At 35.8% G+C, this 25,726-nt stretch overlaps 1 protein-coding gene across 7 annotated transcripts; it reads right to left on the reverse strand.

The window, feature by feature from the left end:
• Window positions 1-461: 461 nt before the first annotated feature.
• On the reverse strand, window positions 462-20,856 carry LOC147409974 (uncharacterized). Of its 7 annotated transcripts, XR_015175544.1 has the most exons (10): window positions 20,406-20,856; window positions 20,048-20,320; window positions 19,870-19,940; window positions 19,677-19,776; window positions 6,763-6,920; window positions 4,450-4,555; window positions 4,243-4,368; window positions 3,011-3,161; window positions 1,425-1,500; window positions 462-817 (listed from the first exon to the last, which is right to left on the reverse strand). XR_015175544.1 is itself a non-coding variant. In XM_086432153.1 (9 exons), exons 1-8 carry the CDS (start codon window positions 20,595-20,597, stop codon window positions 3,027-3,029), a joined length of 1,161 nt encoding a protein of 386 aa, XP_086288279.1. In that variant the 5' UTR covers window positions 20,598-20,856; the 3' UTR covers window positions 1,092-1,500; window positions 3,011-3,026. The 7 variants fall into 7 exon arrangements, 5 of the variants coding, with proteins under 5 accessions (XP_086288279.1, XP_086288278.1, XP_086288281.1 ...); XM_086432153.1 differs by lacking the exon at window positions 462-817 and having other exon boundaries at window positions 1,092-1,500; XM_086432154.1 differs by lacking the exons at window positions 462-817; window positions 1,425-1,500 and adding an exon at window positions 1,535-2,048.
• Between the last annotated feature and the right edge of the window lie 4,870 nt (window positions 20,857-25,726).

Here is a 25,726-nt window from a genome sequence, read left to right on the forward strand (position 1 = left end):
AGAAATAGCCTGGTTTCCACGAACCAACCTGAAAACCAATTTGCTTTGTGCTGATTTGTGGTTCAACATAGGAAGAGTGAGTCCAATAACACAGATCCAGGCCATACATTACTAAATCTAACATGATCAGATTTTGGGTATAATCTAACCCATTATAGTCAGAGTCAAACTCCAAGACTTCAAGTTTTACTAAACAAGTTTGGATTCCAATGACATTTGTTCCATTCACTAAATTTGAATAAGTTTGTGAAATTTTCATTAACGAATTCTTCAGAGGAAAATTAAAATTTGGGAATTATACAAATGAGCTTTTCGACTTCTTTCCAAAACCCATCATCTTATTCTACCTCCCTAAAAACTTATTTTGTTATTAAAGTTTGAAAATATTATCATGTTTGGTGATTTATTGATAAAGTCATTGATTCATGGATTTAAGCGGTTGTTCATACCCTCCCTTACACATAGAGTATTAGAAATTTTTTAAGAAAAAAACAATTGGAGAATTTTGAGACTATGCTGCTTTCCAAGACCCACATCCAGCATGTTATGCAGATGCAAACATATTGGTAATTTCATCATTATCAAAGCCTTGTGCCATATTCTTTCATTCAATTTTATTTAAAGACATCTTACGTTTTTTCAAGTGTGTTTATATTAGTTAAGTCCAGCTTACCCATAAAAACTGTGTCTTCGTATTCACTCTCAATACGAAAATCAGTGTATATGATCTCCTTTGCAACATATTAAGATACATATGTTGATATCTGTTTGGGATCACTGCCAGCTTCTGTTACTTGAAATCTAAGAAGCAGGAGTCCTGAAAATCGAAGTTTAGAAGTGCGTTTAAAAACTGGATGAAGTATTGATCTATGTGCAGAAGCTGTAATATTATGTCAAAATGACTATGATGCCCCCTTAAATCTAAAATGAAGCCCCAAAAATAACATAATATCAACAACAACAAAAAAATAGTTTGTACAAACATATTAAGAAAAAATAATAAAATACTGAACCTAAAACCAGTATACTTAGGGTAAAATGCAATCAAAATGAAAAAGATGGGAGGTCCAAATCATGTTACATTTAAGAATAAAAGATTATTATCAATTAGATAGGCTTGGGTTTGCTTAGCAAAAACAAAAGAAAAGGAAGTGAAAACTTGGATTAGTTTTGAGTTTAGTTGTATTTCTAAGGAAGCTTGTGAGTTTATATTAGCCCAATGGGTTAAAGAAATCAATCATCCGGTTCTATAAATAAACTAATTTCTGATCCAGTTTAGCTTGATTGTTGGTCTCCAACATCAAGCCAAAATGAAAATGGGGGAAGTGTGCCCACTAGTAGTAAAGAAAGGTTAAAAGCAAGCTCAAGATCAATTTGGACCCATTAAACTCAAAGTAACTTCATATGTTATCATATTTACTTACATTTTTAGCTGCAGTGCTGAAAGCTTCCCTATGGCTGATATCAGGATTATTGGCTTTGATCCTCTGAATCTCTTTTCTGCACTCCAAGTTTATACAAACAACTGTTATAAAGTTATTATTTAAACTTTCATTACTAAAGATACAAAATGTTCAAGTGGTCACCAACTGTTTAAAAAACTGAACCTAAAAGCATACAATAACAAACTCCAAGCATTTTTAAGGACAACAATTATAATCAACCAATTACATTATAATAACATTAAAAAGAGCAAAACATGGTTTCATGTGTAACAATTTCTATCAGAGTACCAAACCCAATTGAGAGTAAGAAAATTTGTAAGCGAATTTTCTCTGCTCACTGCAATCTTTGTGCTTGTATTTGTTATTCTCGGGTTGGAAAATGTAGCAGGCTGACTCATTTCCACATAGAATACCTTCGAAATGGGTAGCTGGGCAACAAAGTCGTGGTTAAGGTATTTATCTTCATTAATGAGAAACAAGGAGCTTGTTGTTCAGGTTGTCTTCAACTGAAAAACTAAATTCTTTGTCCCATAAAGATTTCAAGCTCTTTCACCACCTTAGTATTGTATTTGTGCTTTCCAAGCTGTAACCGGATCCATTGCACTGCAAGAATAACTTGAGCTATTGAGATCAGGGGCGGAGCCAGGATTTTCTTGTAGTGGGGGCAAATTATGGTTAGTTGTATAGTTAAAGAACTTGAAGATAAATGGTTTTAAGGAGAAATTCAGAGGTTTTTGTTTACAAGTTGAAGAAAAGGACATTTAGGTCATTTCCAATTAGTATATGAGAAGGCCCAGTCAAGAGGCAATGTCATCAACAAAAAATTGAAGGGGGGGGGGGGGGGGTCAAAAATTGGAGGGAGGTGAGGGTGTGGGGGCAAATGGGGAGAGAGCTGAGGGAGTGGGGACAAATGGGGCATGTAATTAGTTGAAAATATAACGGTGTCTCAAAGTTCTGTGGGGGCAATTGCCCCCACCAGCTCCTTACTAGCTCCGCCCCTGATTGAGATCCATTGCACATAGATACCAAAAGATACATTTTACAAACAAAAAATAATGAAGTACACACTAGAGAACTTTAGAAACTCAAAATTCCAGAAAAAGAAAACAATTGTGAGAAAGAAAAAAAAAATTTCAAAACAATGATCAGGTCATATTAGAAAAATAGTATAAAAAGCTCCATTTTCAGTAGTAGAAAGCCTTACCTTACACAAAAATGGGAGAAAATACAAGAATAAAATGTGCGAAATTAATCAAGATGGCAAGAATAGGGTTGAACTCTGAAGGAAGGAAATCTTCCTAGTGATCTAACAAAATGAATAAATAACTCCATTTTCAGTTGATTCTCACAAATTGGATCATAAGTAAAAGAGAATGTGAGATCAGATTTACCTAAAATTTCAAACCTTTAGAAATATGTTATTTTGTACAAACAAAGTAAAGCTTCAAAGGAATGAAAATCCCAAGTACAATCAACTGAAGTGTTCATAATGGTTACAAGGAACAGTGACACCATCACTTGATATACACAAGAGAAAGAGAAATCAAATGTTGAGATATACTTACATGATGGGTTTTTTCTTTATTTCTTATGCATTCTAGAATCCCGAGAGTTGTGCTGCAAAGGAGAAAATGGCTGCCTTGGCGAATCCAAACCATTAAGATCTATCCTCTCAATCAAATTGCATATCGTGGGGCTTGATTCTGTCTTGTTTTCCTGCATAAGATACATGTAAAATAAATCCAGAAACGTCAAGTGTCAGACCCACGGGATCAAGTCAACTATAAATCCAACCCAATAAAACCAATTTTTACATGTTTCGGATTAAATTCAATCAGCCCATTAGAACTCCATCTTTTTTAACTTTTGTTTCTATTTGATCTTATTATTTCAGGTTGACAAAAAAAAACCCATTATTTATCAGAACAATTACAAAGGAAATAAGTAGGAATTGGCCCCAAAATAGAGCAATGCTAGAGTGACTGCGCAGGACACTGCATTCAACACTGAGCTGACATGGAGGTGTGCTCAAAACCATAGAATCTTCATTCATATCTCGAGGAAAAGCATGGTTCTAGGCACGCCTCTACGTCAGCTGAGCGTCAATCACAGTGCCGTAGGAAGTCACTTCAGCATTTTTCCCAAAAATACCTTCCATAATTAGAGTCGTGCTGAACTTACTAAGTTGGACACTGTGTTCAACACTGTGCTGGTGTAGCAGTGCACAGATAACCAAAGATTTCTTTCCTTGAGATACAACTTAAAAAATCTACAGCGAACACAATGTCCAACGAAGTCAGTTCAGCATTTTCCTTAGTTTTTGGTTCAGTATCTAGCGAAACATCTGAAGTAATTACCGATGAAAATAAAGGGAGCATAAACAATATTATTTAGGTCATTAGTGGAGGCATGCCTAATGATATATTACATCAGCTCAGAAAGACCCAAAATTGGGTGACAAATGGTTGAAGGAATGATCTATACAGAATGAAAACTCTAATGATGCTTGGTTAGAAAAAATCTATCATATCAGGGGCAGAGCCAGGGTTTTCTTTTAGTGGGGGCAAACTTATAGTTCATTGGAGGGCAAGGGAGCAAAAACTGGAGGGAGATGAGAGAGTGGAGGCAACAGGGTCAAACGGGGCATATCAGTAATTCAAAATGCAGGGGTATCTCAAATTTAAGTATAAATTCAAGGGTATCTAAAATGCCCAAAAACGTTGAGCGGGGGCAATTGCCCCCAATGTCTCCTTACTAGTTCCACCCTTGCATTATATTACTATTAATATGATCTCACCTTTGCTGAAGTGCTGCTCGTTTGCTTGCCTCCAGATCCTTGGTGTTGCCTTTCTCTGGTAACCTTCCTCAATAATCTTTTATTCTCATCATCCAATATATTATTTTCTTCAAACAACATTTTCACCTAAAACGTAAAACTAAAACGATTAGATTATGTAAAAGGATGATATGAGACCTCAACATACAAAAAACCATTAATACTTACCTCCTCCTCAGCTCTGGTAAGGTTAATCCTTAAATGTTCCTTGTCGTTCTGCAGTGTTTTTACTACAGCAGCCAATGCTATACAATTTTGAGCTGATGGCCTCAACCTATGACAATTAAAATAAATGGTTCAAAATATTAGATTAAGAGGAAAGAGAGTTTTTTATTTTGTTTTTCTCCTTTTAATATTTTGAGAGATAAGCTAAGTTCGAACTTGTAACCTTAGAGGTGAGATGCTGTCCACTTATGATATTGGTTCAAGCTGAAGCCATGCAATGATTATATAATTGATGCATGATGTATTTTGGATGGGGTATTGCGTACGATAATGTAAATGTGGCAAAATTATTGATAATAATTGTATTTATGCATCATATTTATGTTTTTTAAGGGTAACTTTATTAAAAATCCGTAAACAATGGCCTTCAAAGAGATCAAGGAAACCTACATAGAGAATTACAGAAAGAAAAAGACGAAGAAAAAAAACACACGCAGCTAAATGCCATCCTTACAAACAAGCTCCCACCTAAAAACAAAATCCTAGAAAAATAGGCCTAGAGATCATATTTATGTTATTTATATTTAAGAAATAGCATATTTTGTGAAATATTATATATTTAAAATTTCTTATTCTCATCCTTTTTTTTTATTGATTTACAAATTATTTCTTCTCAAAAAAGGATAGACCCAACCCAATATTTAATTGAGAGCATATTTGGTTCACGGAGTTCTACTGCTAAGAGTTAGTTGGACTTTTGAATTTCAATTTCTGAAAGTTGGGAGTGAGAGTCTAGTGTTTGGTTATCTGTGAGAATTCACCCTGCAGTAAAAGAGAACATGAACACCAATATTTCGTTAAGAGAGACCATGCTTGGTTGGCCTTAAAGCCTACTGAAGGATCTACACCATTCAATCCAAGCATAATCTGTATTGAAAAATAAAATACTGCCAATAAGAAAGTTGGTAGTATGTCGTCTTCACACACAAGCTCCCGCCCAAAAATTAAGTCCTTGAAAAATATGCCTAGAGAGCATATTTATGTATGTTATTTAAGATTTAACAAGCTCCAATACTTTGTCGATATAGACTGCTTGGTTGGCCTAGAAGCCTACTGGCTACACCAGTCAATCCAAGCACGTTCTATATTGAAAAATTAAATACTTTGTCAATAAGAAAGTTGGTTAAATGTCATCCTTACAAACAAGCTCCCACTTAAAAACAAAATCGTTGAAAAATAGGCCTAGAGAGCATATTTATGTTATTTAGATTAAGAAATAGCATATTTTGTGCAACATTATATTTCAACTTTCTTATTGTCATCAATTTTTTATTGATTTAGAAAATATTTCTTAGCAAAAAATTACAGATCTGATAGATATTTACTTGATATAAACTGTAAACTACAATGTTTATTGCTCTTTTTGTGGTTTTACATTGTGCCAATTAGTGATGCCCAAATTCTATGATATACATTTTGGATCCTATGACCCAAATAAAACCTTAGCCCAAATGATTGTTAAAATTCTATGATTTAAAAATTGAATCCTAAAACTCAAATTTATAATTTGAAACTTACTAATGAAAAGAACAATGGATGCAAATTTTGGGTGAAAATAGTAACTCCGTGTGTATTTTCTTTTCTTTACTGAAGCTAAATCTAACAAAGAAAAATAGTGAGCATTTTTTTATTAATTAATTCATCACCTAAAACAAATGAAAAGAAAGGCAAGTCCATCCACAAAATTTGCAAAATTGAGAATCAAGACAATTGAAGATATATGGAAGTTTGTTCATTTGAAAATGAAGGAAAGTAACTGAGGACAAGAATCATCCCAATTGTTTTTCAGCCTTCCCAGACTATTCAAGCGATGATACATGACATTGAATTTTTTGAAGAGGATATTTTGTCTGTATAATTAATCTATTCATAATTCATTTTGCGATTGCCTAATAGATTGCCTTGTGATAATTTGTTATTATTTGCACAAGACCTTTACATTAAATGATAAGATATGGATCAATTACACATGTTTTGTCTTTTTGGTATGCTTTTTTATATTATCTAATATTTTGAACACATCAAGAAATTTTTTTGTGAATCTTACAATTCGATGGATAGAATTCCAAGTCAAATTCAATCCCACTTCAGAATTTTCTATCCAACTCGATTCTAACAAGATTGGTGTTGTATCTTAATTCTTGGCTATGGTGTGATTAAGCTCAATTCCATCCCTAACTACCACCAATAATAGTAATAACAACAAAACTAACAATTATCATCAAAAGAAGAATGAGGTGAAGGAGAAAACCTCACCGTTCCCAAATCTTAAGCAATCTCTGACACGATTGAACTTCACAATTAGCCTCTAAGAAAGCATGTGCACTTGTTTCAACCCCATCTTTGTCAATTACTAAAGCAATCACGGAGTCAAGTAATTGTCCTTCCAAGGTGGGCACAACAGATGATTCATCCTTCAGATTAACCAAGATATACGTTAGTCAGCCTTTCCTCAATTTAACGTATCAACTAATTCCAAGATAATAAGCCCATTTGGCCTTTTCTTTATCACTAAGAGAAAAGAACAGAAAAGTAGTAGAGAGAGAAGCAAAGAGCATGAATTACCTCCATCTTGTACTAATTAAAGAGCAAGCTCAGTCATAAATATGTATTCTTAATTTTTCATTTGAGTGGTCAATTTACCAAACTAAGCATAGTTCATGGAAAGCTGTTAATGTAGAAATCGAAATGGAGATATGCAGAAAAAACAATTCATACAAAGGCAAACTTACAATTTAATGGAGTTCTACTTATCAGATAGTACAATTCATCCACAGAAAAAGGAAGATGTAAGAGTGAAATTTATTGAGCTTATATATTGATATAAAAGACAAGAATAATGATTTTCTAACTCACCTCTAACAAACTCCTGCACTAACTCTCCTGACGTGGCATGTGCAAGAACCATAGATTTATTTCCTCAGGATATACAACTGCACATGTTTATAGGGATGTGCAGTTGTGTATCCCGAGGGGAAAAACCTATGGTTCTTGCACTTGCCACATCAAGAGAGTTAGGGTGGAGTCTGTCAGAGGTGAGTTAGATCAAGACTCAAAAGGCAATTATTACTCACCAGTTGATATTTCATCTAATAGTCATCCTTGTAGAGTATCATATTTATCGCAATATCCAATTCATCTTTTCAAATTCAATCGTATTGAAATCATTGTCTTCCACTATGAACCCAAAACAGTATCACAAACCAATCCACCCGGGTAGGTAGAACACATCTAGGGGGTTAGAACCACCAATCAGTGGGTACCCCATTTTAACTTAACCAACAATCTCTAGAACTTTCTGAATCATTATTCAAGTTTTTTTCTTTTTTTTAAATGAGACAAATTAGATGATCACAATCATCATAGACCAGAGAAATATTTTTCATGCATCCATCCAATAGCAAGTAGGAATTATTAGCCTTGGCTGTGTTTCTCTTTTATCATTTTTGGTTATTAAAACTTTAGTCAACAAGAGTCCAAACCAAGAAAAGTGCAAAATAGAGGGAGAGTATTGTCAAAGTAGACATTGGTAAATGTGAATTTTAGTAAAACCTTTTAAAATATCAGGTAGCCTTCTCTATTAAAAGAAACAAATAATGCTTAGTTGATTGACCAAGAAAGGTGAGCAATGTCCATGACAATGGCACAAAGAAATCTCTTCACATAAGACTTATTTGAACACATTATTAATATATTTCATCTGCATATTTCGAAGTTTAGATTATTAGAGTATTTAGGGGTATTTTAGTCTTTACCCTCTTTTGTTGCTTTAGGCATCTATATAAGTCCTTTTTGTTATTTTTTGTAAACTCAATCTTTGGTAAATGGTATAGAGAGAGCACTTCCTCTCCTCTTATCTTCTTCCCTTTAACTTCTAAGTATTAACAAATGTAAAACCCTAAAATAGAGTTTTTTCTCTTGATTAGAAACTTAGCATAAGCTTAATACATTAGAGAAGGGCTAATAAATATGCCCAAATATGAAAAGATCAAAATACCCAAACAATTATACTATAACAAACACTTGTACTCTAACATCCCCCCTCGAACTCACGATGTGGCTGCAAGAACCATCGAGAGTTTGTTAAAAAGAAAACGGAAATGTTGAATGGTGTTAGATTTCGTGAAGAAATCAGCTAACTGTAAAGAAGAAGAAATGAAAGACAAAGTGATGTTACGGTGTTAAAGATGGTGGCGAGTGAGATGGCAGTCAATCTCAATGTGTTTGGTGTGCTCATGAAACATAGAGTTGTTAGCAATTTGAATGGCACTCTTATTATCAGAATACATAGGAGCGGGAGCAGAGAGAGAAACACCCATATCTGCAAGCAATCAGCGCAATCAAACGATCTCAACGGTAGTCGAGGCTATGGCGCGATACCCGGCCTCCGTGGAAGAACAAGAAACAAAAGTTTGCATCTTACTCCTCCAAGAAATAAGAGTCGCCTAGAAAAATGCAAAAACCAGTGGTGGACTTGCAATCTGAGGGATCACCAGCCCAATCAGCATCAGAAAGGCTCTAAACTCTAGAATAGAAGTGGAAGGAAACAGTAAGCTTTGATGTAAGATTCCCCAGAGATATCTAAGAATGCGAATAACAACAACCCAATGAATAGAAGTAGGACATGAGACAAATTGGCTAACGATGTGAACTGCAAAAGCAATATCGAGCCGAGTGATGGTGAGATAGACTAAGCTACCAACTATAGTACGATATAGGGTTGGGTCAGGCAGAAGAGAACCATCAGATGAAGTATACTGAGCATTAAGCTCAAGAGGGGCTTCAACAATCCAAGAATCAGCGAGGTGAGCCAATTGAATGATGTTAGAAGTATACTTCGACTAAGAGAGAAAATAGCCTTTAGAAGATGAGGCTACCTCGATGCCAAGAAAATATCGTAAGGTTCCCAAATCCTTCATCTCAAATTGGTGGCCTAACAAAAATTTCAATTGAGAAATCCCATCAGAGTCATCCTCAATCAAAATCATATCATCAACATAAAGTAAAAGGATGCGGCCAGCAGAAGTAGCGCAAATGAACAAGGCAAAGTCATGAACATTAAAGCAGAAACCAAGTGAACCTACCACTGTAGAGAACTTTGCAATCCAAACCCTAGGTTCCTGTTTGAGACCATATAATGCCTTCCTGAGTCTACATACTTCACCATGATTATGGAACACACCAGGAGGAGGGTTTATGTAAACTTCTTCAGTCAAATCCCCATTCAGAAAGGCATTTTTGACATCTATCTGAGAAAGATGCCACTGAGAAGTAGATGCAATAGCAATCAAAGTACAAACAATGGTCATTCTTGCTACAAGAGCAAAAGTCTCCTCATAATCAAAACCATATTGTTAGGTGAACCCCTTTGCAACCAGCCTAGCCTTATACCTCTCAACAGAACCATCAGACTTGGTCTTGATTTGGTAGACCCAACAAGAACCAATAGCGTGCTTGCCAAGCAGAAGTGCTACTAAATCACAAGTTCTTGTTTGATGTAATACAGAAAGTTCCTCATCCATAGCCTGACACCAGAAGGGGTCAAAAATAGCTTCCTTGTACGAAGTGGGCTCAGATAGACTACAAATAGATGCTAAAAATGAAGAAAAACTTGTAGAATAACATGAATAGTCAGCAAGTTTTGGAGGAGGATTACAAGTGCGTTAAGGATAGTGAGAAGGAATATGATCAACATCTATAGAGTCTGTTGGGGAGTCCGTCGGGAGAGGATTAGTACTGATAAAGAAAACATTCGTGTTCTTGTGAACATAAACGTTAAGAAAACGAGCAAAAGAAGTAGGATTAAGTATAGGAGTCTCAACCTCAAAAGCAACTTGGTAATCCGAGGAGGGAGGAGGATGGGCACCAAAAACTTTAAAAGAAACAAAAGAGGGAAGTGGTAATGTATGGGGTGAAACAATTAGTAGGCAATAGATTAACATCATCAAAAAAATGATCAATGCATATGAGATCTAACTTGGTAAAACTCTGAAAGTTCGCGGGAATAGAAAAGAAAGGAATGTGTTCTAGGAACACAACATGACGAGAAACATACAACTTTTGTGCACTGGGATCAAAACAACGATAACCCTTCTAGCCCTCACCATAGCCAACAAAAACACATATAGCAGAACGAGCAGATAACTTGGAGCGGTCAACATGTGGTTTAAGAGTACAACCATAAACCCTCAATGAGGTATAATCTAGGGCTTGACCATATAACCTCTCAAATGGGGAAATTCCAAAAGTACAACCAATAGGAATCCTATTAATTAGATGAACAGCAGTGAGAACTGCTTCACCCCAAAACACACTAGGAATACTAGTAGAAAGAAGAAGTGAGCAGTCTCAACAATATGTCTATGTTTGCGTTCAGCAACACCATTTTGCTCGAGAGTATCAGTACAAGAACATTGATGAATGGTCCCATCGGAGGCAAGAAGATTAGAAAAATTGTTAGAAGTGTATTCTCCACCCAAATCACATCGAAAACATTTAATAGTGGCTGAATGTTGCATTTGGACAAGTATACGAAAAATGTTAAAGATGTGAAGAAAATCATAACGACGCTTCATGAGATACACCCAACAATAACGTGTATAATCAATAAAGGAAACATAATATCGGGAACCCCTTTAGTAACAATAGAGGCAAGTCTCCAAACATCATAGTGAACTAAATCAAAAAGAGCCTACGAAATTGAGATACTATTATTAAAAGGTAAGGTAGAAAATTTAGCAAGTTTACAACCACTGCATGAAGAAATGTCATGAATTTGCAAATTTCCCAAAACATTAATAAAGGTTAAATAACTAAAACGAGAACTTGAAACATGTCGAGGCGAGAGTGCCATAAGTAAAAAAGGAGATGAAGTAGAACAAGGAGAAAAGAAGATAAATAAACACTAGAGGCAGCAATATCAGGAACATAAAGCTTTTCCAACAAGTATAATCCCCCCTCTCTATGGCCTGTCCCAATCAACCTCTACGAATGGGAGTCCTACACAACACAAGAGGTAGATGTGAAGTGAACTAAATATCCAAAGTCACATAACTGACCAACAGAAGTAAGATTCAGAGTAAATTAAGGAATGCAATAAACATCAAATAGAGTCAAACGAGAAGTGACAATGGAACTGACACTTGGTAATGACATAGAAGTGTCATCAGCAGTCATAATAGGAGCAGAGGATGAAGATGGAAATAAAAAAGCAAATAATGAGGAATCATATGTCATGTGATGAGAAGCTCCTAAGTCAAATCCCAAGGTAGACCGAGATATACCTGAGGGTGTAGATGACGACAAACCTACATATGAAGAAGATATGAAAGCTTGAGCCTGAGTGGAGAGGAACTTCTGGAATTGCTTTGCAGATCCTGACAATGCAAAAGTGGACGCTGGAGGATCTCTAGGAGAAGGGACAATCATGGTGGCAAGTTCAAGAAGAGAGGCAGCTATTGCAGTATGATATTGTTTGGGCCTTGAAACATGTTGATACTAAGACTAATGATGTTGAGGTTGCTGACCTCGGATAAGTAGCATAGGGCATTGAGCCTTGCAATGGTCTTTCTACTAACAAAAACCACACACATCAATGCCAACTCTCGATCTATATCGATTCTGACTCTCCGTACTGGGAGGTGCCTTAAAAGGAACTGTCAAAATAGCCTGTGTGGGTATAGAGAGAATACCCTTACCAGATTGTGACTTGAGGCGCACCTCTTCAGTTAGAAGCTTACTAACTATAGAATTAACAAAAAGAAGAGGGTTCCGATCGAGAATGGAGCCACAAAATGCCTCAAAATCATCGCAAAAAGCCATAAAATTTTGAACAAGTCGCTGCTCCTCTCTATAAGTCAAATAGGGTTGTAAGGAACTAAGAGCAGTAGACTCAGGGAGAGCCAACTGGTCCCAAAAGTACATCATTACTAAATAGAAATCTTGAATATTCTTATCTCTTTGTCGAACTACACTAATATTTGTCTCTAACTGATATCGTTTGGCAAAGTTGGATTGAGTATACAACTTGACCAAGTGATCCCAAATTTCCTTAGTCGTCTCGTATTTGACTAGTTGGGTACCAATTGTTTGTTCAACAAAATTATTGAACCATGTGATAATCTTGGAATTATTGACCTCCCATGTAGCCAACAAATCTGGATATTTTATATCTTCTCTATCAGTGAGCATAGTCATAGTTCCAGTAACATATACCCACATCTTTTTTCTTTTCAAAAAGTTTTTCATCATATAACTCCAATAAGGATAATTTTTTCCATCAAGTCGAACACTAACAGATTGAAAAGAATCATCTCGTTCACTAGACATGGCAATCCAAAGAAAAAAAACAAATACAGAATCGAACAAGAGTTTGATGCTAAAACAACTTTCAAAAGAAAGGCGTAATACCATGAATCTTCTCCCTTGAAGAATTTTTTATCTGCAAAGTCATAATCTAGTGTGTTTGATTGATTGAATCGATCTGCAAGAGTGCAAAAAATCCTAGAATCTGAAGTGAATATGAAATTTATGATCTGCAAAGGTGCAAATAGCTCTAGAATTGTTATACAAAGGTCTAGCAGCCTTAGAATCTGAAGTTTTTTATCTGTAGAGGTGCAGCAGCCGTAGAATCAATCTACAAAGGTGCAATCTGGTCTGTGAGGGTATAAGCAGCCCTAAAATCTGAAGTTCTTGATCTAAATCGATGCAATCAATGTCCAATCTGAACTGTGAGAGTGCAAACAACCCTATGATGGAAGCTCTGAGACCATATTAACAAATGTAAAACCTTAAAACAAAGTTTTTTCTCTTGATTAGAGACTCAGCATAAGCTGAATACATTAGAAAAGGGCTAATAAATATGCCCAAATATGAAAAGACCAAAATACCCAAACAGTTATACTATAACAAACACTTGTACTCTAACACTAAGGTTTGTCACTCTATCATGGTATCAAAGCGTTGATTCTAGGGCTCTTTTGTTTGGTTCTTTTCATCACAGAAGCCGTCATTAAATCGATTTGAATCAAATTGCAGCAGCCAACACAAAATTTATTTCATTGATTGCAGCAACTCAGCATTCTAATCGCATCAGCAATAATTTGTTTCATCGCAGCAGCCCTAATATATTCCATTGCAACAACCCTAATCTATTCTTCGCAGCAGCCCTACTCGTTCCATCAATTGCACCAGCCCATGGTTTCATTCTTATCGAATTCAAGATTTCAACAACCCTAATCTATTTCATCGCAATAGCCCAAATCTACTTCTTCGCATCAGCCCTGCTCATTCGATCAATTGCACCAGCCCATGATTTGCATCAACGTCAAGATTTCAGATTCTCTATGATAGTTTAATTAAAGTTTCTTCAGTTCGATTAGCCTTCTTGGTCTCTATAGATTCTGAGTTTTGGGATAATTTTATTTTTTTTGCATTAATTTTGACTATTATACCGAGTGATAGAGACAAAACGATTCGCTTTAGTCTATTAGTGTGCGTTTGGATGGCAAAAACTACTCTTATTAGAGTTATTAATGAAAAAAAAAAAATTGGAAGGAAAGAAAATGTGGGGATATATCTCTGGTTCTTCAACCATGCCCATTGATAGAATAGATGCAAAATATGAAGAATTGTTGGCTATGTTGGAAGTCAATAATTGCAAGATTATTACCTAGTTCAACAATTCTGTTGAACAATCTATTGGTATGCAATTGGCTAAATATGAGACAGCCAAGGAGACTTGTGATCATCTAGCAAGGTTGTACACACAGTCCAATTTTGCTAAGATATATTAATTAGAGATAGATATTAAGGTATTTTGACAAGGAAACAAGACCATTTAAGAATTTTTCTCAATCATGACAGATTTGTGGGTCTAGTTGGCTCTTAAAAAGTCAACAAAACTTAGTTCCTATAGACCCTACTTGGCTTATAGAGAGAAGTAATGTCTTGTTCAATTTTTGATGGCTTGTTGTGATGATTTTGAGGCACTTTGGGACTCTATACTCCATTGCACTCCTCTTCCTGTTGTTGACCCTATAGTTAGTGAGCTCTTCGCAGAAGAAGTGCGTCTCAAGTCACAAATAGTGAAGGGTCTCCTTCTTATCCCTACTCAGACTATTATGGCAGCCAACCACTAAACCACCCTCCACCACGAAGAGATCCGGAGTTAGCATTGAAGGATGTAACTTTTGCAAGCAGAAAGAACATTGAAAGTCCAATGTCCTAAACTTATAGCAGTGGTCAACAGCTCTAACACCCCCAGTCACAACAACATCAACAGCATGTTCAGAGACCTAGATAATTCCATACAGTAGCAGTGGCCCCACCTCTGAGCATTAGCACAGTAGTTGCATCATCCATTGGAGATTCTTCGACCTTCGCCGCTACTCGCTCTGATATTGCCTCACAATTGCTGCGTTTTCTCTCTTCTCAGCCTTATGCCTGTACTACCTCATCCTCAGCAGGTTTGTCATCATCTCCATTGTCAGGTATATCTCATTCCACTTGGGTTTTTTAATCAGGTGCCTCGCATCATATGACACGTGATTCCTCCCTATTTTCAGTTTTATCAATATTTTCATCCCCTATCTTTGTTTTGATTGCTGATAGCACTTCTATGTAATTAGCAGGCATTGGTTCCATTGTCACTCCACACATGACTATTTCTGATGTATATTGCATTCCAAAGCTTGTTTTAAACCTTATATTTATTAGTCAATTATGTGATTCTAGATACTCAGTTCATTTTACACCTACTTGCTATGTGTAGGATACACACTCGCAGAGGTTGATTGGGATAAGCCGTACAGAGTGGGGACTTTATTTGTTGGAGGAGCTTTGTGTTCCTAGTTTTGTAGCATCTAGCCTTGATTTATCATCTTTTCTTCTTAGTCCCACTTCTTTTACTTTTTATTTGTGGCACTCTAGTCTTGGACATGTCTTTAGTTCTTGTTAAAATATTTAGCTTTTACTGGTGCATTAGGAAATTTTCGTTCTCATGATATTTCTAATTGTAGTGGTTGTCAACTTGCTAAATTCATTACTTTGCCTTTTGGTACTAGTCTTGTGCTCCAATTGATCTTATTCATTCTAATGTTTGGAGACCTGCTCCTATTGCTAGTAAAGGAGGGTTCAAATATTATGTCACCTTTATTGATGATTATACCCACTATACTTTGATCTTTCTTATGAAACATCGCTTTGAATTTCTTCAAATATTTGAAACCTTTTGTGTTCATATTAAAACACAACATTTTACCACTATACTTTAGAGGTCATTTGGTTGGGGAATATACCTCTGGTAGTTTTGATAGACTTCTTGCATTGGATGGGATCATTCATCAATCTTTTTGCACAGATATTCTCGAGAAAAATGGTGTTGTTGAACGCAAACATCAACATATTGTTGAAACTGCTTGCCCCCTACTTCTTTCTGCTAATGTCCCTAGTATGTTTAGGGGTGAAGCAGTCCTCACTGTAATTTACATTATCAACAGGATTCCTACATCCCTTACTAGTGGGATCTCTCACTTTGAGAGACTATATGGACAGGTCCTATTTATGCTTCTTTGAAAGTGTCTAGTTGTACATGCTTTGCTTTAAAACCTCATGTTAAGCGCACTAAATTATCTTCTCAATCTGCTTTATGTGCATTTTAGGATTATAGTGAGGGCCAGAAGGGATATAGATGTTTTAATCCTGTTGCTCACAAATTGTATACTTCTAAACATGTAGTGTTTCTTGAGCACATTCCTTATTTTTCTATTTTTGCTTCCTTACATCATTTTACCAAGTCTGATCTCATAAGAATTGATCTTTTTGTTGTTGATATGGACATTTTGCCTACTTCTATCTCTTCTACAGATTATAATGTTTTTCCTCCTCTTTCAGCCGACTATGATGCTCCTGAAGATGAGGATCCTCCACCAGTTCTTGCTCCTGGTACTAATTACACAATTGTTTCCTTTCCTAAGACGTACATTCGTAGGAATACAGTTGTCTCCTCTACAGGTACTAATCCTCTTCTTCTAACTGCTTCTCCCACAGATTTTGAAAATGTTGTTCCCGCTCTTTCTTGTCATCTTTAACATACTCGTAATCCAACTCCTAAGCTTGCTAATTATTCTTGTTATTCTGCTAACTTTTCTTATTTCTTAGCATCTATTCGTAGTTTATCTGAACTCAACTCCTATAAGGAGGTTGTTCTTGACCCTCTTTGGCTACAGGCTATGGATGAGGAGCTCAATGCATTACATAAGACTAGGAGGCTTGGGATTTGGTACCGCTTCCACCTAGAAAACGTCTTATTGGTTCTCGTTGGGTCTACAAAATTAAAACTAAGTCTGATGGTTTAGTTGAGAGGTACAAGGCTAGACTAGTTGCACAAGGGTTTACACAACAATTTGGTTTTGACTATGAGGGGACCTTTGCTCCAGTAGAAAAAATGACTATTGTTTGCACCTAAATTGCCGTTGCGTCTTCTCATCAGTGCGCTCTTTCTCAAATAGATGTGAAGAATGCTTTCCTGAATGGGGGTCTCACAGAAGAAGTTTACATGGTTTCTCTTCCTAGTGTTCTCCGTCATCATACTGAGGTTTGCACTCCGCAAAGTGTTGTATAGTCTCAAACAAGCTCCTCAGGCATGGTTTGAGAAGTTCTCTTCTATTTTTGGTTCTCATGGTTTTCACCTGAGTAATCATGACTCTGCCCTCTGCGTTCGTTGCACGTCTATTGGTCGTATTGTTCTTCTTTTGTATGTTGATGATATGATTATGACTAGGGATGACTCTGATGGGATTGCACAGTTGAAACTTCAACTCCATCAACAATTTGAGATGAAGTATTTGACCTCCCTTCTTTATTTTCTTAGCATTGAGGTAGCATCTTCTTCTAAAGGTTATTTTCTCTCCCCATCCAAGTACACTACTAACATCATGCGCGTGCTCGTTTGACTAACTATCATATTGCTGAGACTCCTCTTGAGCTCAATGCACAGTATACTTGTTCTGATGGTTCTCTTATCCCTGATTCGACTTTTTATTGTACTATTGTTGGTAGCCTGGCTTACCTTACTATCACTCGGCCTAATATTTCCTATTTTGTCCATATTGTCAGTTAGTTTGTTTCGGCAACTACTTATGTGTATTGGGCTACAGTTCTCCGTATTCTTCCTTATCTCCATGGCACCATTCATCAAAGTTTATTATTCCCCCCCCCCACTTCTATTCTAGAATTTAGCAACTACTCAAATGTTGATTGGGCTAGTGACATTTCAGAACACAAGTCCACTATTGGATTTTGAGTTTTTCTGGGTGACTCTCTCATCTTCTGGAAAAGTAAGAAGCAATCTGTTGTTTCTCGGTCCTCTACAGAAGCCAAGTACCATGTTATGGCCTCTACTACTATAGAGAGAGTTTGCTTGCATCAGTTGCTTACAGATATGGGTGTTTGCCCCTCCACCCCCACTCCTATGTATTGTGATAATCGGAGTGCTATGTAGATTGCCCACAACTCTGTATTACACACCAAACACGTTGAAATTGATTGTCATCTTACTTGTCATCATCTTCAACATAGGACTATCTCTTTGCCCTTCCTCTCCTCTTCTTTGCTGCTGGCCGACTTCTTCACGAACTATACATCGCTTCCGCTTCCTTCCTAAAAAACTCTAGATGTTACTTGTTGCCACCTCGTGAGTTTGAGGGGGAATATTAGAGTATTTAGGGGTATTTTAGTCTTTAGCTTCTTTTGTTGTTTTGGGCATCTATATAAGTCCCTTTTGTTATTTTCTATAAACTCAATCTTTAATAAATGGTATAAAGAGAACACTTCTTCTCTTCTCTTCTTCCCTTTAATTTATAGGGTTTGTCACTCTATAATAGATAAACTGTAATAGATCCTAAGAGCTCATCATAAACCTACCAAGGATGCTATATGCTGCGTAACGTCAGGGAAAACTTGGGATTAAGGAGATGGAAAAGGGAAAGGACATCTGACATTAGAGTGGTTAACAAATGACTGATAATAAAGACATGATGGATGATAATAAAGACATGTAGGCTTTTACAAACATTATATCGGAATAATAGAGGGCTCCAAATGACCAAGAAGAACTGTTAACTGGGTTGGAAAACTCAGGTGTAGCTATTTTTTATACATTTTATGGGTACTGGATTGGAAAACTCGGGTGCAATTATTTCTGGTACATTTTATGGGTAATGTAAGAACTTTTTTATAAGTTACAGGTAATGTAAGGATGTCGATGATGGTGTATTTTGGCAACCAATTCTATAACAAAAATTTCATCAAACCATAATATTCAAATGCAGAATTTCTCAGTGAGTTTTGTTTGTTCCCCACAAATGAAAAAGAAAAGTTACAAGCCACAGCCCTACCATTGCTTCTAAAGGTCTAAAATCAACATTTTTGTTGAATCCATTCGGTATATATGCTAAAGGGACTATCTCCTCTAAGTTCTGACTTATGCGAGTGTCCATGTTTACATGTTCTATTAACATCCAAGTTCTAGAAAAAGGCATTGGTGAAAACTATTCTATTAGTTGTATGACTTTTGATTATGGAAAGAAAAATTCTTCTTTTAAAAAAATTTAATATGATTTTACAAGAAAAACACATGTATAGCTTATAAAATTAAATGCCTTTAGTAGTGCACACTTAGCTAAGTGGTAAGACGTATAGAGGCTTGCTCCCACGTCCAAGGTTGAAACCTCCTTGAACCCATACTTCTTATACTAACCACTAACCATATTACCTGTCCTAACCAAGCATTTACCTATCAAATAAAAAAAATTAAATGCCCGATAGACATATAGAAGAAAACTTGCATGTACAATTAGCAACTAGTTTCAAAGATCAGAGAAACCCATTCTATCCCAACTTAAAAGAAGTCTTCTGGAAAGTCAATAGAATTAGAAAATATCACTTAATTGCAGTTAACTCCATTTTAAAAAGTGCCAAATAATAAATTCAATCTAATATCAAATTATCTTAGCACCCTCTGTATACAAATTGATGGGAATGATGTGAGATTACTCATAAAAAAAAGATGATATCACTCACTAAAAAATGTAAAAATCGATAGAATATTAGCATCAAACTCTTTTGCCTAGAATAATGTAACAAACACAAGATTTGAGTTTAACACTCACAAGCGTGGAGACAAGTATATGTGACTCTAGATTTTGGTCCTCTGTCCTCAACGAAGAACATTGCCAAGAAGGAAAATAACTATCATCACATCCTTGCAACCTATTTAACATAAAGGATGATTTAGGAGCACAAAATAAAGAAAGAAAAAGTTCATAAATGGCTAATACGATCGATACAGGACACCCACTATACCTTAAACATTCAAGCTCATCGATCCTCTCTCTTAGCAATTGCAACTCCTCAATCGCCTTTTTCTTGTTAACCTACCATCAAATCTCGGAGATAACCAAATTTGTTAAATAAATAAATTTTAATAAACACTTAAATAGGAAAATTCGAAGAAGAAAAAAACCAATAATAATAATAATACCATGTGAATCTCACAGTCATGTTTGTATAATTGCAATTCTTCTGTGAGTCTTCTCAATTCATCCTCTGCTTCAAGAACACGGATCTCGGCCACATTTGCTCGTTTGTCAGCTTCATTCACAAACTCCATCAATGCCTCTCGATCAAGTTCATAGAGTGAGCACTCTTTCTCCCACCGTGAACACTGTTTCAGAAGATCAGCACACTTAAGCGACAATTGCCGATTCTCCTCAACAAATTTCTTCAAAGCTTGTGCATTCATACTCACTTCGGACTAAAAATCAAAAGAGTAACAAAATGTCAAATAAAATAAGGAAAATCTGAGAGAAAAACTTGTAAAAAAAAATTGCCAAACAAACCCTAGATCGTTCAATTGTTTCGTCTTTCTCCTTCAATCGAGAATGTAGAAGGAAGTACTGATCCAAGAGACGTTTCCGTGCTTCTTCGGATGCTTGAAGCTTTAATTCCAATGTCTTTGTAGACACAGGGAGACCTAGAGAGTACTCGATTGATTCTTTGATGTAATCATCAATTTCTTGAGGAAGATCCATATTTCGATCTTGAAATCGTGAATTTTATAGCCTGTCTCCCTTCCTTCAAGAGGAATTTCCTCGAAACACTACAAACTGAGAAGATCAAGCATCTATTCTAGAAATCGAAGATTTGGTATTGAATACGATTGCTGAAGAAAGACAATTCGAAATGAGGGAAACCCTAGAAATAGAAGAAGAAGATCGAAATTGAGAGAGATTTCTCGCAGAATTGGGGTTTGGTCGGAGAGAGAAAAGGGGGAATAGCCGTTAGATTAGAAATGGGGTTTTAAATTTTAAAATCTGGTCTTAAAACTCGGTATTGCACTGACAAAGACAAGTTGACTCGTCCTAATCAACTCGATATCCAACAAGATAAATCCTTTGACTTGTTTAATAATTATTTATTAATATATATTACTTATATACAAATAATTAATCATAAATTCATAATATCATATTTTAATTTTGTAATATCATATTACAAAACACTGATTGACTCAGTTGACTTTGACTGATTGGGCCAAGACTTTGAAAATAGTCTGAGTACGATTCACATTGAACATCTCACCGTTCTTGAATGATGTTGAGATGCCTTTGGTGTGTCTTCCCCATTTCGAACGATGTTTGAAACCATGATCTCACTAATGTACTCGAATTCTAATTGGTTCATTTCTTTGACCTAGCAAAGTCAATAAAAATATCACGATTGTCACGGCCCATGAATATGAAACATTGGTTTAAAAAGATTCTATTGCTACACCAACTTTTGCTAATGTCAACCTAATTCATATGTAAGTCATCAAAGGGTTATAACACATCTTAGGGTGGCAATAGAAGTTGTCTTGTTTTATTATAACAGGTTTAAAGATGAGTCACCAACACTTAGTGACTTACATTGAAATTGACATCATTTCACACATAGTCGTCGTGGATGTATGTACAGAACCATAGATGCTTTTCATCGCTAGTGAGAAGCATCTATGATCTCTATGAAAAGCATCTATGATTCTGTCAAGGCCAACTCAAGCATAAAGCTCCTTAGGCAACCGCCTAAGGCCCCACAATTATAGAAGACCCCCAAAATAATTTATTTTGTTAAGAGTTCATTTGATTTTTTTTTTTTTTTTTTTAACCTTTAATAAATCATTCATGTTATAAACAATGACAGAACCTTTAATAACCCTGCACTTATTTTTTTAAGACCCACCTCATGTTTTGTCTGTTCTCATAACAGAACCAACTGAAACCAACGACCATGAAAGAGCTGAAACCAAGATGATCTACATGACAGAGCTACTCTATTGAGACTCCACAAATTTTGAACTGCTGAAAGATATCAAGTGTGAACGTGGAGTGTTTGATGAAAGTCCAATGAGAATGACAACTCGAATTTGAAAGGCAGGGTCGGGGAGTTTGACACGGATGGAAAACTCAATTAAACAGAGGAGAATCAAACAAAAGGAGGGGAGTTCGACATTGAGCTAGTACGTACGAAGGAGGAACCAATTATCGGGGACTTCGGTAAAAAATGGACCAGCTTTGATGGCATCAGTTTGAGACCAAGAGGAAGTCTGGGTAGGAGACTAAACCGAAGAAGAGGTCACTTTGGAGGTAGAGGGGGTAACCATTCTCCGAGAAGCCTAATGGAGATCCTAGAGAGGCATAATTTCTTATACTCTGATGAGTTCCCAGCACTAGTAAGCACACCATCAAAGAAGACCAAAGAAATGCTTGAAAGAAAGAAAAATGCACCTAGCACAGAGGAAGCATCAGGAAGTAGTATTGGGGAAGAATCTGAGGGAGGAAAATCTACCGAGTCCACTGACTTGAACATGGGCAATCAACTAATGCCTAATGGAACAGATAATGGAGAACAAATGAATGAAGACAAAACCATCCTAGATGAGGATTCCAATGGGAAAACACCAAACAAAAAGGTAGATGACATAGAAGAACTAGTGACCACAATGAAGGAAATCAGGGAACACCAAAAAGATAGAACAAAGACCTTTGGCATTAGAAGAGACACTCGAGCTAAGGCCCACTCATGGGCAACCTTGCTGGGCTCTACAAGAGCTACAGCTAAAGGACATAAAAAACTGACTTTCCACCCACAAGCGTTGGAGAGAAACGGTATAGTCATATCATGCCCAAAGGAGATGGTTAGAAAAGGGGAGGAAGAATTGAAAAAAAACCTAGTTGGGCACTTCCTAGGGCACAGTATCTCCTATGCGACAATGAAAAATGAGTGGAAAGAATGTGGATGCCAAGAAGAAGTCTTGAGATCTTCTCGAAGGGAAACAGACTCTACTTTTTCAAATTTGGAGATGAGGAAGATAAGAGAAGAGTCTTGCAAGAGGGGCCGTGGTTTGTTACTAATAGACTTTTGGTGATCAAGGAGTGGAGAGCAAGCATAGAGCTGGAATCAGCAGCTGTCCCCTCTAGGTGAAACTTCATGATCTCCCAAACTAGTTTTGGAACCCAGAAATACTAGGATACATCACCAACTCCATAGGCAAGCCCCTCTTTTATGGATAGTGCTACAGAAGTGCTGCTCAGAATGTCATATGCTCGTGTCTGCATAGAAGTGGATGCAACCAAGGAATTACCAAGTAGGTTATTTGTTCAAGTAGAGGATGACGCGCTAGCAGAAGTATCAGATTTCTTTCTTCCAAAGTCGTCCAAAAACCAGCCAACGAAATTTCAACGAAAATTTCATTTTTCTTCAAAATTTCAAACTCTGATTCATCGTGAATGGTCCGTTTTCGACCGTCAACACAGAAGGAAAAAACGTCCGCAGCCTCGTTATCAACAAAACCCACCCAAGTTCCTTCCGTTTTCTCGTCTTTTTTACCTTGTATCGTCAAAAATCAGCCATATATATACAAGGGTTTCGTAACTTCGACCTCAGATTTTATCTATTTTGGGGTTAAACCGTCCTCCGTCGTAGAAGGGAGAAAGGACAACGGCATCGAGATCTTCGAAATCATCTAATCATATTCAAAAATCAACCGTCTCGAAGTTTGATCTATCTCGATTTTCATGTCAATCGTCTTGATTTTCGAGCATGCATTTCAATCCAATCGCACCGAGATTGTAAGGAACTCTCAATTTCTATTAGTAATCATAAATTATGAAAATTGTATTTAGGATTTTATTAAAAATTTGTGATGTGTTTCCAAAAATATAGAATTCAATTGTGTAGACATCCCATTTTTGTACTTACATGAGTAATCAACCTGTCAACCCAATTTCGATGATTCCCAATGATGGATGGTTATTCCAATGTTCTATTTGATTACCAAATGTATTTCAAAAATTCAGATGAGGTATCTCGAACTAACAAAACTGTAGAAACCACACTATGCTAGGAAAATATAACCCCAAAAACATAGAAATCATCATCTTGTAGATAAAAAGAAGCTTTACGATAAAAATTACTAAAAAATAATCAAATTATCAAAATACCCCTAACCTTAAAACATTCTTAGAACCTACATCACACTTAGGAAAACCCTTTCAAACACATAAAACAACAAATTGAAACCAAATAAATCATTTTATCAATTTTCACAAAATTATGACTCATAAAGTTCATGACCAATTCGCATAAAAAAATTTAATAAATGACACAAACCAATATTCCCATTGAATTCCTTACGAAAAATCAATTCCAAAGCATCTTGAAATATTGAAAAATGACTTAAAATGTAAAAAGTCGTCTTTGATGGCAAAACAGTAATTTTACTATTTTAATAATTAAAATTTTTAAAATTAATAATTAACATTTTAATTAATGTAAAGTGAAATCTTAATTAAAATTAAAATCAATCTAAGATTTAAGTCAAAATCCTAAAATCAAGTCAATCAAGTAAGATTTAAGTCAAAATCCTAAAATCAAGTCAATCAAGTAAGACTTAAGTATTCTAGTCAATCAAGTGAGACTTAAGTCAAAAATCTAAAAGAATTCTAATTAAACTCTAAAACTATCTAAAGGAAACATAATTAAACTCTAAAACTATCTAAAAAAATTCTAATTAAACTCTAAAACTACCTAAAAGAAACATAATCTAACTTTATCTAAAAAGCTCTTAAGAAAATCTATAAATAAGGGTCTTTACAACCTATTTTCGTATCCAAGAGAAAATCCTAGAAAAAGTAAGTCAAGGAGGCTCTCCAACCTTCCCAAAACCCTAATTTTGAAGCCCTAACCCCTTACCTATCATACAACCCCTAACTTTTGCTCAAAAAATATTTATAAATCCTTCAAAAATACTCAGAAATTCATCAAAATTAGGAAGTACTTAGATCTAAGGAGAAGATACTTCATCTTGGAGATCCGAAGCAGATCCAACAACGAAAACAAAGCAAGGAATCACAAGTAAGGAATCTCTCCGCCTACTCTTAGGGAACTATCGTTGTGATTATCTAGGTATTTTTTATTCTTATTTTTTTTATTTAAGTCTTTTAGCGATATAGTTTTATTTGGAAAAAGTAGAAACCGACGTTTGCGGGGCGGGGTTTGTGCCTAACACCTTTCAACCCCGTAAAGTGATCATCAGTCCCGTATTTTCTTTCGTAGATTAGTGTTATTTTTATTTTAGAGTCAATGTTCGATTCGTAGACCGTAATAACTAGGTGGCGACTTCCAAACCTCAAAAATCAAAAGCGAATCCGCATACCCCACAAATCGAGGGCGCTTACAAATTGGTTATTTCAAATTCATACCAGAACTTGCATATTTGATATGTTTAATTGTATTTTATAACAAATTATATCTGGATAGGATATTTCATCGGGTTATTTCCATTAGTTGGGTCCTGTGCACCGCTCGAACCCCGTTTTGATCTAAGTTTTGAAATTTTTCGATGTTATTAATGAAAAATGAATTTAATAGTTGAAAAAATGATTTAATATTCAATGAACTCATATTGAGTTGATGAATATCAAAAAGTGGATATTTTGTTTGAAAGATTGAAAATTGTAAAAATCGAAAAAAAGGAAAAAAAGGTATGAAACGGTAAAATGTTAGAGTCACACTCGAGGGGTGATGTCTGCATTTTACATTGTTGTGTTGTGTGTAGGTTGGTGAACGGATATCCAGGGATAATGTTGTTGGTTGTATATTTATTTACTTTCTGTTAGCA

Source organism: Akebia trifoliata, chromosome 2 (assembly GCF_017979445.1).
Source record: "Akebia trifoliata isolate Shusen 1 chromosome 2, ASM1797944v1, whole genome shotgun sequence".
Taxonomy (NCBI): Eukaryota; Viridiplantae; Streptophyta; class Magnoliopsida; order Ranunculales; family Lardizabalaceae; genus Akebia; species Akebia trifoliata.